The sequence below is a fragment of the Oryzias melastigma genome, linkage group LG23 (assembly GCF_002922805.2).
Source record: "Oryzias melastigma strain HK-1 linkage group LG23, ASM292280v2, whole genome shotgun sequence".
NCBI lineage: Eukaryota > Metazoa > Chordata > Actinopteri > Beloniformes > Adrianichthyidae > Oryzias > Oryzias melastigma.
Genome location: NC_050534.1, coordinates 18,930,613 through 18,942,679, shown reverse-complemented (window position 1 = coordinate 18,942,679; position 12,067 = coordinate 18,930,613). Strand labels below are relative to the sequence as shown.

General features: G+C 36.6%; 1 protein-coding gene across 2 annotated transcripts; it reads right to left on the bottom strand.

Annotated features, from left to right (window-relative positions):
- Window positions 1-652: 652 nt before the first annotated feature.
- Window positions 653-10,835, bottom strand: itfg2 (integrin alpha FG-GAP repeat containing 2). Of its 2 annotated transcripts, XM_024292948.2 has the most exons (13): window positions 10,729-10,834; window positions 10,502-10,622; window positions 10,000-10,095; window positions 9,892-9,933; window positions 9,641-9,818; window positions 9,144-9,283; window positions 8,730-8,878; window positions 8,569-8,663; window positions 8,308-8,361; window positions 6,785-6,876; window positions 6,317-6,434; window positions 5,939-6,112; window positions 653-1,313 (listed from the first exon to the last, which is right to left on the bottom strand). In XM_024292948.2, exons 2-13 carry the CDS (start codon window positions 10,595-10,597, stop codon window positions 1,246-1,248), a joined length of 1,302 nt encoding a protein of 433 aa, XP_024148716.1. In that variant the 5' UTR covers window positions 10,598-10,622; window positions 10,729-10,834; the 3' UTR covers window positions 653-1,245. The 2 variants fall into 2 exon arrangements, with proteins under 2 accessions (XP_024148716.1, XP_024148706.1); XM_024292938.2 differs by having other exon boundaries at window positions 10,502-10,835.
- Between the last annotated feature and the right edge of the window lie 1,232 nt (window positions 10,836-12,067).

Genomic DNA, 12,067 nt, shown 5'->3' with positions numbered 1-12,067 from the left:
TCTGTGCTCTTGTCCTGAGCCGTGGACCTTGCCTCTGGCTCATCTTTCACCCCCAACAGTCCCCCAATTTCATCTGGATAAAGGATTGTCTGTGGTCCTCTCCTTGGCCGTGGACCTTGCCTCTGGCTCGTCTCGCACCCCCAACTGTCCCCCAATTTTATCTGGATAAAGGATTGTCTGTGGTCCTCTCCTTGGCCGTGGACCTCGTCTCTGGCTAGGTCTATTAGGGTTTCTTTTTTTTTGTTTTAGGAGTTTTTTCTCACCGAGAAGGAGGGTTTAAGGGTTTAAGATTTTATGTTTTTGTCCAGTTATCCGGTGTGAAGCCCACTGAGACAATCGTTTTGCGTTATTGGGCTATATAAATAAAATTGAATTGAAATAACTATTTTCTATGTGTGATGTCACACTCTGTCCAGTTCTCAGATACAGTCAGTGGGTAGAATCTAAAAGAAAAGCAGCTACATTTCTAAATGAAACTTCTTCAGCAGTTTCACTGGAGTATCTGTCAGATGCAGCCTTGACACTAAAGGTTTGACCTTTTGCTTGTCTTCAGTATCAAAGATCCAAATTTACTGCTTACTGAGAAGAAAACCAAAACCCCTGGGATGAAATCCTCCAACCAGAATTCACTAACTAATAACAACATGTCAAAAACGGACCAAACGTTTGTTTATTGTTCTTTCGGGTGGTGGAACTGAGAGCAGAAGCCATGAACCGCTCACATCTCTAAAGGCCAAAACACACAGAACAGATGAGAGGCGGAGTCCCGGCGGGACACCTGAGCCTAACCCCCCTTCCAGCCACACAAACACCCCTCCCATTAATATTGTATGAGGAAGACAGAGGCAGTCGACACAGGTGGTTATAGGATCCTCCCCAGAGGAACAGTGGGGGATTTCCCAGAATCCCTCTGCTGCTCAGCCTTTTCGTCTGCGGGCCTTCATTTCCCTGCAGATGAAGGAAACTCTGCAGCTCATCCTCTGGCACTTCAGCAGTTCAGGGGGTTCAGCTTTCCCCCTGCATTGTACCTCACGCGTTCAACTTGTTAACGGCAACCGAGTCAGACGGAATACCAATGACTGAAGCGGCGTGCAGCTTTGAGATAACCGCCAGCTCAGAAACCAGAGCCCGACTCGTCCTTCAGCAGGGAACACAAACGACGGCGGCGGCAGGCGACAGGAGCAGCAGTCCCACTTTATTTGTGCAGTATTTACAGTCCAATGCGAGGCTGCGTGTTGGCATGTGTCACTGTGAGGCGTGACGGTACAGCGCAGAGGCCACCAGGTCTTTCACTGCGGCTGAATCCTCTGCATCTGTGGAGCAAAAACAACGTGACAGTTGCTGTCGACTCACCGGATTATGAGGCTTTCAGCACATGAACAAAGATTCTTCGTCTTAACATCAACGAACAGGAAGTCAGAACAAGAAATGAGACGAAAAGCAATTTTTTTTACCAATATATAATCAATAAAATAAGTTTCACAATAGATATGAACAAATAATGTCTTGACTAACATTCAAAATGCCAAAAAAATATAAATTATGTCTCTTTCTTTTTATTGGTAAAAAAAAGAGGATGAACATGACAACATTAAAGATAAATCTTTCAATAAATAATTGATCAAACAAATAAATGTGTAAATACATTTTATACTCGCCCCCACTGCACTTCCCCGATCTAACCCCCACTTATGTTATAACACACCCCCACCCCCGACTCCGCCACCTGGTCAGAACTCCATGTGACAAATTCCTGAAAAAAATAGCTTTTTCAAAATTGTGGCTTCTCTGTTGGTTTTATCTCCATAGCAACCATTTTCATTTTTTGTCGCCTGGGGGTGGCGAACAGGTCTATGTACTTTTTAGTACGATTGGCAAAAGTAATTTTTTTGGTTTCCTTAGCAACAAAGTTTTTTTTTGTTAACCATGGTCACATTCCTAAGAAGTTTATATGATCTATTATATTGTTTGTTCAGCTTTAGCCAATTTCTCATGTAGTATTCAAATTTTAACAATATTCAGGTTAAAAGCTGTTTAAGCAACTGGGAAACGCCACTTTTGCGAGCTAGCCACGTAACGCCATTCAAAACCTACAGCTATATTCCCAACATTTTTTTTCCCTGAGTACCCTTCTTAGTATCCTCAAGTTAGGAAGTGATAAATTGAAATCCCAAGGTGGAACTTAAATTTGTAGCTGGTACTTAAAAAGTGTTTTTTTTTTTATTCAAGATGGCGGCCTCTTCCTGAGGTCAAAGGTCAACAAAACTTAAGTTGTGGTTGTAGACTTTACCTGGTGGCTTGGGTATACAATTTCCTTAAGATTGCTTGAACAAAACTTTTTTTTTAATATTGTGCGAAAATGTGAAAATCGCTAAATTTCCAACTTTGCAACAAAATGGCCGCCTAAAATATTGCCATTCAACAATAATGCAGAATACTGCAGATTTAACGTGAATTTCTTAACATTTCATTTTTTTTTAACATATTTTGGTTCGTTTCTGCATCCCCTCACTTTTTAATCCACATACTTTTGTATTTATGTAATCAAAATAATCTAGTTAGTTTGGTTGTTTAGTCTGAACAGCTGCTTAAATGTTCATTCTGTTCAAGTCATTATCAGCAGGTTTTCAGCAGAGTGTTTTACATTTTTTAGGTTAAAAATAGTATTAATCAAACTTGTAGTAACACGTGTGTTTTTCTGTTTTGTCTTTTGTTTTGAATGTACATTTTGGATTTATCTTTTACCAGATATACATATTTGTTTAAAAAATACATGTAGAAATACATGATCTAACTAAAAATGATGTCTTATTTATCGCTGTTTTTGCTTCTTTTGCCCTATATACTGTAATATATAACCATAAATAATATCTCAACATAATAAAAACATTACAACTTTAAGATCTTAAAAAGACATAAACTTTAAATGCATAAAAGACAAAGGTGAGTGTTATTATTCTGCAAACTAACCTAAGAGGAAAGCAGGTACAGTAAATGTAGCTCCCTGTCTCATAGCGCCCTCTGCTGGACTGAGTTAGGTATAATCCAGGCTTTTAAAAAGAGCAAATATCCACCACCTGCTGCATTCTACCAGAGAAAGAAATGCTGCATCTAACAAGAATAAAACTTGTCCCATCATGTCTTTGGTCACCAGTCGGTGAAATAATAAAACCTGAAGGTTCTGAACCGTCAGAGGAGGTGACGTCTCCAGAAACCTTCAGTTTCAAGCAAAATGTATCTAATTATCATCACGTTCTTTTATTAAACAATTGGTTTCCACTTCACACCATGACAGCCTGGTCCCCCGCACAGTCAGATCTCATTTAAATCATCTCATTCTGAGAAAGACCTTCGACATGACGACAAACATGGACAGCTGGGAGATTCATGTTTGACTGGAGAAGGAAATTAGGAGGAAATAAAGCGTCATGGTGGATTCAGTTTGATGGTGCTCACAGCTTCCTGTCTCCAGACCCAGCTGGTGCCGCCGTGTCCGATCCACTGATGATCCTAAATTGACTAATTGTGAAGAGATGAAGCTGCTTTGTTTTTGCGATTAACCAGCTTGTGACCGTAAACAAGATAAAGAAAGGAGAAGGAATCATGGGAAATATACAGTAACAACCTGAGATCTGAATGATGCTGCTAAGTCAAACGACCAATCAAAAATGGACTTGTTGGAATGTGAAAGTCTAAAACCAGCAACTGTACATGAGAACTGGACGGAGTGAATGTGACATCACCCATAGAAAAAAATTCATTCCGGCTCCAACCAACTAAAGTCAATTAGACTGAGATTTTTTTCAAGATTTGGACGTCGCCATGTTGGAGCCAGACGGCAGTAAGCTGTGAGTTGGTCCAAGTTAAGGTTTCTATGGCAACCACTCTCGCCAACAGGAATGAACTTGTAGGAAGTCTACACCCAACAAAATCGGTCAATCTACAACCACAACCAAAGTTTCTGATGATTTTGAGGCTGCCATCTTGAATTTTCAAGATAAAAAATTATCTTTTTTTACCTTTTAGAAATTTGAACTCCTCTGTGATCGTCTCATACGTCTTTGAGCATCATGGGAATCTATTTGTTAATATATATATATAAGTTTATAGATTTTGCCATGGTGAGCTTCCAAAAGTGGCGTTACCTGCACTTTTTTTTGTAAGTGGAATATTGTGGAAAATTAAAACATGAATAATTTGCTTATGCTGAATGAAACCACAGGATGTACAGACCATATTTGGAATGTGGGTGTGGCTAAAAAAAAAAGAAGGAAAAAGAACCTCAGTTGTTAAGGAAATCAAAAAAAATACTTTTGCTGAGTCTTCTAAATGCTACATCGATCTGTTCATCGTCCCCAGGCGACCAAAAAATAAAACGGTTGCTATGGAGATAAATCCACGACTGTGTATTAAAAGAGAAAGTAATATTATGAGAAAGTTTAAAGTTTGAAGTTGTAAATTTACGACTTTAACCCATAAAGACCCAAAACATTTTGTCTTTTAAAATAAAATGATGTAAAAAATACCACAAACCAAATTGACCACAGAAAACATTTAAAATATGTTTCTGTTGAACTAATGTCACTATGGGTTCTAATGGGTTCAATTTATGACATTAAAGTCTTAAAATAAAAAAAAAGTGGTGTATATTTATGAGATCTAAGTTCGTAGATAAAGTTGTAAAAAAAGTTATACATTTATGAGATTTTAAGTCATAAAGTAAACTTGAAAATCTTACGATTTTAAAGCTGTAAATTTTTGAGATTTTAAATCATGATTAAAGTTGTAAATTTATGAGATTTAAAGTTGTAAATAAAGTCGTAAATGAAGTCGCAAAACCTGTGTTTGTAAAGCTGTACATTTTTGAGATTTTTAGTAAAAAATAAAGTTGTGGATGAAGTCATAAAACTTACAATTTTAAAGCTGTAAATTTATAAGATTTAAAGTTGTAAATTCAGAAGAATCAGAATCCTTTTATTGTCATTGTATCACAAGGAGCTTGTGATACAACGAAAAATCAGGTGCTGTCCAGCCAATAAAATAAAATAAAATAGAAAAAATTTTAACAGACAACTGTGAGAATATATACATGTATTGAACAAAGTAAAACAAAAGTAAAAGGTGATATATATACATTATTGCACTTCTATGCCTCTGAACAGCTGAATGTTGCAATTAAACTTTTTTTTTTTTAAATAAGATATTGAAGTTCATGTTTTGTTCAACTTGTACGTTGTTCTGGGGGAAAAAAAACTATTTTTGAGTAATTAAAGTTGTAAATGTTTAAGATTTTAAGTCATAAATAAAGTCGTAAATGAAATTGTAAAACATATTATTCAAAATCTGCAAATTTATGATATTTTAAAGTTGTAAATAAAGTTGAATGAGATTTAAAGTAATAAATTAAGTTATATATTTATTAGATTCAAAGTTGTAAATAAAGCTGTAAATTTTTTAGATTTTAAGTCATCAATAAAATCGTAAAACTTACGATTTTAAACCTTTTTATTTATGAGATTTAAAGTCGTAAATAAAGTTGTAGTCTTAAAATGATGAGATTTAAGGTCGTAATTTAAAAAAATATATATTTTAATTTGTAAACCAGCTCTAATACTCACTCTGTTGTATAAAACCATCAGATTTATATTTTTTTTTTCTTTTATGAATTTGTCACATGGAACTCTGACCAGGGTGGCAGAAAAAATAATTTATTTCTTCATTTGTTTACTTTCATTACTATCTGTTTGTTAACCAGTTACTTGATGGTTATTTTTTTATTGTATTTTTTCTATTAAGGCTCGGTAAAACAAGGCTTCAGGCCCCTCCCCTTGACCTTAGAGGGAGGATCTAGTCCAGGTTGGGTCTAGAATCCAAAAACTAGAGCGCTAAAGATCTGAAAGAAGTTCCTTTTGCTGTGTTTTTTTTTGTAATTACTCACCAACTCCCAACGCCTTCAGGTGGTTCTTAAAGTCGGCTTTCTCCTCCAGAACTCGGATCAGGTTGGTGGACTCCATGCGCTCCAGCGCCACCTTCCAGTAGATGTAGATCTTCTGATTGAAGCTCACGTAGACCAGACAGGGGCTGTTTTTGCCTTCCTTACAGGTGTACTGACCTGACAGCACACAGACAATTAACCCTTTAACATCTCCGGTGACGCTTAAATACAAAACCTTGAACTTACTGTAACTTTTTAGCTATTAACACAACCATTCCAGTAGATTCTGAAGGAGAAAAACGGCTCAATGAGCAGAACATGAGCACTTCTGCAGAAGCTTCTTTCTAAAGGTCGTGACACACATCTTGTTTTTTTCCTCACCAGCACAGAAGGCGTTCACGTTCTCCTCGAACTGGAAGCGCACCACGGTTCGGTTGTGGTCGATGATGTAGGTCTGACCGTCCCACGCGCACGCCACCACCTCCTCTCTGCCGTCGCCCTGGAAACACCACAAACTTTCAGGTCCCACTCCCATCATCTTCTATTTTCAAAGCGTTCCTAGTGGTCGTTTAATGATGATTAAGTCGGTTTTTAGCCAAAATTTTTTCCAGGACATAGTTTCTGCAGAGCGGCAGAGTAAGCCCGCCCCCACTTCCTGTCATCCAGGAAGTCGGGGAGTCATTAGAGTGAGTCTTTCACCATCAGCTAAACCAGCTGAACAGTAAACATGAAAATAAAAGCCTTTTAAGGCAAAAAAGTTAAATTTTTTAAACATAATTTGTCATTTTTAATGAAATTATTAATAAAAAAATAATGAAGACATTTTCACATTTTCAATAACAGACTCACAGTGACGTCCAGCTTCTGCAGAGCAAAAAGTTGATGATCCACCTGAACCGACCACAGCAGCTGCTCCGAGCTGTCCATCAGCTTCAGGGTTCCTGCAGCAAAATGCAAACGTTTGGAAGACAAAAATAAGCTTTTTTATAACGGAGTGTTAGGGCCACCAAAAAAACAATATTACGAGATTTAAAGTCGTAAATTTATTACTTTTTTTCGTAATTGTATTACTTTTTTTCTCGTCAAATTTGGACTTTTTATTCTAAATTTGTGACTTTTTGTTGTAAATTTAAGACTTTTTTCTCGGAAATTTAGGATTTTTTTCTTGTAATTTTATGATTTTTTTGCCTAAATTTCTGACTTTTTTCGTGTAAATTTAGAATATTTTTTTCTTATGATTTTAGGATATTTTATTCCTAAATTTATGACTTTTTTCATAAATTTATGACTTTTCTCAAAAAAATAGGATTTTTTTTTCTTGTAAATTTTAAATTTTTTTCCTGTAAATTTCAGACATTTTTCCATGTAAATTTCTAACTTTTTATCTTGTAAGTTTCTGACTTATTTCCATACATTTAGGGATTTTTCTTATAAATTTAGGATTTTTTTTCTTTTACATTTCTGACTTTTTTCGTGTATATTTAAGAATTTTTTTTATGAATTTATGATTTGTTTCCTTAAGTTTATTACTTTTTTTCATAAATTTATGACTTTTCTCGAAAAAAAGGGATTTTTTCCCTTGTAAATTTTTACATTTTTTTTCCTGTAAATTTAAGACATTTTTCCATGTAAATTTCTAACTTTTTATCTTGTAAGTTTCTGACTTATTTCCATACATTTAGGGATTTTTCTTGTGAATTTAAGTTTTTTTTTTCTTGGACATTTCTGACTTTTTTTCTGCTAAAATTAGGATGTTTTTTATTGTAAATTTAATATTTTATGTAAAATATGTTGTAAATTTGTTAGTTTTTTTTCTCTTAATTTTACGACCTTTAAAGTAATACATTTCCATATTTAAAACACCGAAGAAAATAAGTGCAAAAAATGTTGCCTCTGACTTTTAAAGTTCTAAATATACAACTTTATTCTTGTAATTTAATAGTTACCACTTTTTTCTGGTAAATTTACGACTTTAATAATGCAATTTAAAAAATATATTTTTGCTGGTAAAATTTTCTTAATTGCTCATTGTACTTTTTCATTTTTAAAACATTGTATTTAAAAACAAAACTTTATTTAAACAAAAAAGGAAAACTCTTCCGAAAATCTATAATGAAGCAACACAAAATGATAAACCCATTAAACAGATCATCAGGTTGGTCATTACTCAAAATGTTTTCAATCATTTGTTAAACTTAAATTCAATTTTAAAACAGAAATGTCATTATTTAGTTGATTTTTTGTATCTGTTTTTCGACAAAAAATAAATGTGAGTTTAAAAGTTTATTATTTTTAAGATAATCTTTTTTAATTTTGTTTGTTTTATTTTGAAACAAAAAATAAAGAATATTTTCAAAAAGTTGCTGACTCACCGTCCAGAGTGCAGAGAGCAAACAGTCCACATTTGGAGGATTCCTCTTTGGAGCCTGATGTCAAAGGAAAAAAGATATAAAGCCTGAATACTTTCAATATTTTTGACGAATAAAAATTCATGCAACAGCAAAAAGTTAGAAAATATGAACTATTTTTGTCTCATTTTTCTACTAAAAATTAAATCAGCTGAACAGGAAACAGAAAGGTTGTGATGGTAAATGAAGTCGTGTACAAACCAACATTTCTTCACGTTTTCTCACCTTTGCTGATGTTTCCGATCAGGTGAGTGGAGACGTTCTTGTTGTGGATCCGCCCGGTGGTCAGATGAAGAAGTACGTCTCTGGACGGGCCTTCGCTGTGAGGGGATCAGGTTGTCACGCGGCTGCAGTTTTGTTTGAAGCCGCAGTGGGCGGAGCCTCACCTGCCGGGCGAGGCCGGGTCCTCGTCCTCGGACTCTGTGGAGTCCTGCTGCGTCCAGGTGCACAGCAGGATGGCGTACCCGCAGCCCGGCTGGGACACCATGAGCTCCGGGAGGCCCTCCGGACCCGGGTTCACCGACAGACTGTCCACCTGCGGCGAGCGGCACCGTGCCGGTCAGTCGCAATGATGGAGCACATTTATAAACAAAATTAAGTCTAAAATTGCATTTCTGGAGTATTTCTTCGTTCTAAAGAACTCCTGCCGCTCTGCAGAAACTAGGTCCCAGAAAATGACAGGTTATTTTTTACATTTTGGCAGCAAAATCCCAATTAAAAGATGACTGGAGCGGGACTTTAAGAACAAAAACACGGCCGTTAAAGGTTCTGCCCCATTAGAAAACACGGCTCAGTCTCACCTGCCCCTCCAGCAGCCACTTCTTCAGCAGAACCAGCTGACCCGATCCGGCGTCCGCGCCGTCGGACGGCTCCTCCCAGCGGAAAGCTCGCACCACTCGGTCCGTGTAACCCACCACCAGCTCGCAGCGTCCGTCTCCATCTGCACATGCAAGCATCGACTGTATGTGAGAACTGGACTGAGAGACTCCTCCCTCTTGTGTTCTATTTGTCAGAAAAACTATTTTCACTTTGACGCCTTTTTAAACAATAATCCTCTTTTTTATTATTATTATTATATTTTTCTTGTGCCGTCTGTTTCCTGATTGGTGAGAGTGGTTGCCATGGCAACTGTAGCTCAGACCAGCTCAGACCAATCCCGGCTTACTGATGATATCTGGAACCAACATGGCGGTGTCAACATCATAAAAAAATGGCGACTAAATTGACTTCATTTGGTTGCAGCAAACCCTGATGACATGAAAACAGCAATTGAGCGAGAACGGCGCCGGAGCCGCACCGATGTCGCTGATGAGGATGACTTTGGTGTTGGCCGGGATGTGCTGGGTGAAGAACGGCCTCTGCTCGTCACACGACAGGAACTCGTGCTGGCTGGAGGAGTCCGATTTACTGGCAGAGGCGGCGGTCAGGTCGAACAGGTGAAACCATCCTTCCGCGCCCATGGCGACCACCAGGTTCTGACAGGAACAGGAAGCGCCGGTCAAACCTGAACTCGCTCGCCATCGGCCCGCCTCCCTTCGCTTTCCTCACCTTTCCTCTGTTGCAGACGTCTCCAACGGCAACGCAGGTCAGCTGGAAGATGGAGACGTGTTACACATTAACCGGCGTGAGCGGCGAGCAGTGCGGTTCTGTACTGACCATGCCCACGCAGGTTCTGGTGATCCACGGCTTGGAGTCATCGTTCTTGTAGACCAGCAGCTTTCCACTGGTGTCTCCAATGATCAGCTCGTTCAGCTGCAGAGAACGGACACGGAAAAGAGGTTCGAGTCCCGGAATCCTCCAGATTCTGATGTGATTCTGATAACTGATGTGCAACAAATTCACAGCAAGGTTTGCATTTATCTGAAGATCCTTTTAAGCTTTAAAAATAAAAGTTTGACCAAGTTTCACAGCTAAACTGCTGGTTCTGGTCCATTCAAAACCACTTTTGATTGATCATTTAAATAAATAAACCCCAATTAGTTATTTAAACCAAATAAATAAATAAAAATACATAAAAATAAAAATAAATTAGTATTTTTCTGTCATATATCATTGAAATGAGTGAAAATATGATGTTTTTAACTCTCTCTAGAAACAACTCAATTAGATTAGACAAACACTTGAAATTAAAACCGTGAATTCGGTTAATCTGAATTACCGAGTCGTTATCTGCGTCTCCCAAACAGATCGCGTGGGGGAAAATGGTTCCGGTGAAGTCCAGACTGATCCGGTGGACAAAGTTCAAGGACCGCATGTGTTCGGCTTCAGGTTCCGATCAGCTGAGAAAACATCTAAAATTTTAGTTTTATTTGATTTAAAATCCTCCAAAAACCTAAAGTCAAAATAAAAACATTTCAGAAGCAGAAGATTTAATCAAAAACTAACAAGTATATCAACAATCCTTCTTTTAAAGCTCATTCAAAGACGCAAACGTTAGCATGTTGTTGCTAAAGGGAGCTTTCCTGTAAACAAAATCACGTGACCTAGAAACTACGGAGCCTCGCTAAGCTCAAAATACCCCAAAACACTGATTTTCCGAAATTCTGAACTGTACAAGTCAAAAGATGATTAAATAATTTTTTGAACAAAAAAATAAATCAACTACGTTCGATGTTTTTAATCACAATTTATTTTGTTGTTATTATTCGCATCCAATTTTTTTTGAGTGTCTGGATTACTTCATAAAAAAAACTGAAAACATTGCAGGATTTTACACAAGTAGAAAGGACAGAACAAATTTTGCCCTATTTAAGTATAACACTTTTTTTTAAAAAATAAATGTAAATAGTTCCTTTTTTGAGTTAGTTAAAACTTAATCTAAAACTAAACCTGGTTAAGAAACATCCTATAGATTTGGAACATTCACATCACTTTAAACCTGAACAAACAAGACTTTACAATAAAAATGAAAACATTTTGTTTTCGTTAGTTGTATTATTAGAATGACTTAATAAAAACAGAAGAATCTGATAGTCTTATTAAGATGATCTGATTACTTTATTTCTACATTTCTCTCTCATGATGTGCTCATTACTGGTTAATAAACCCAATAAATAAACTTTTATTTGTATAAATAATCTATTTGGCGCTGTTTTTTTTCTGTTGCTCTCTAGTGGCCACAGACCGTTATGACATTAAATCACGTCGCCTCCAGTTTTTTATACTGTTCATTTATTTATTTCTAAAGGCACAAAACTCCGGTTTTACTGAATTTATAAACACTATGCTGGTTTATCCAAAATACTATACTTTTATTTTTTAATACGATTCAGTTTTATCGAACTTATTTTATGTTACTCTACTTTTTTCTTAGCTGTGCATGTAATTATTGTGTGTGAAATAACGAGTTTTTTATAGTTAATTTACAAATAAATCAATTTCAGTCTGATATCCCTCTTGTCCACTAGAGGGAGCCATTTCACCACATCTTCATTGGAATAAATCGTGCAGAAGTAGCAGGCGAGTGAGACAGCAAACAGGAGACTATCTTCAACTTTCTGGTTTTCTGTTTTAGTGTATTAAAAATAAACAATATACATGAAAAAAAGCATTGTTCTTTAAGACTAAATGCAAACAAGATATTTGTGTTTTAGTTTCCTGTCGAATGTCTGTAATTATCTTCTTCTTTTTAAAAAAATCCAGTATAATAGGAAACAAATGAGGATTAAATTTCTCCATGAATGTTTGGGCGCTCACGAGTTTTCTGCTCCACAAAAAAGGAGAA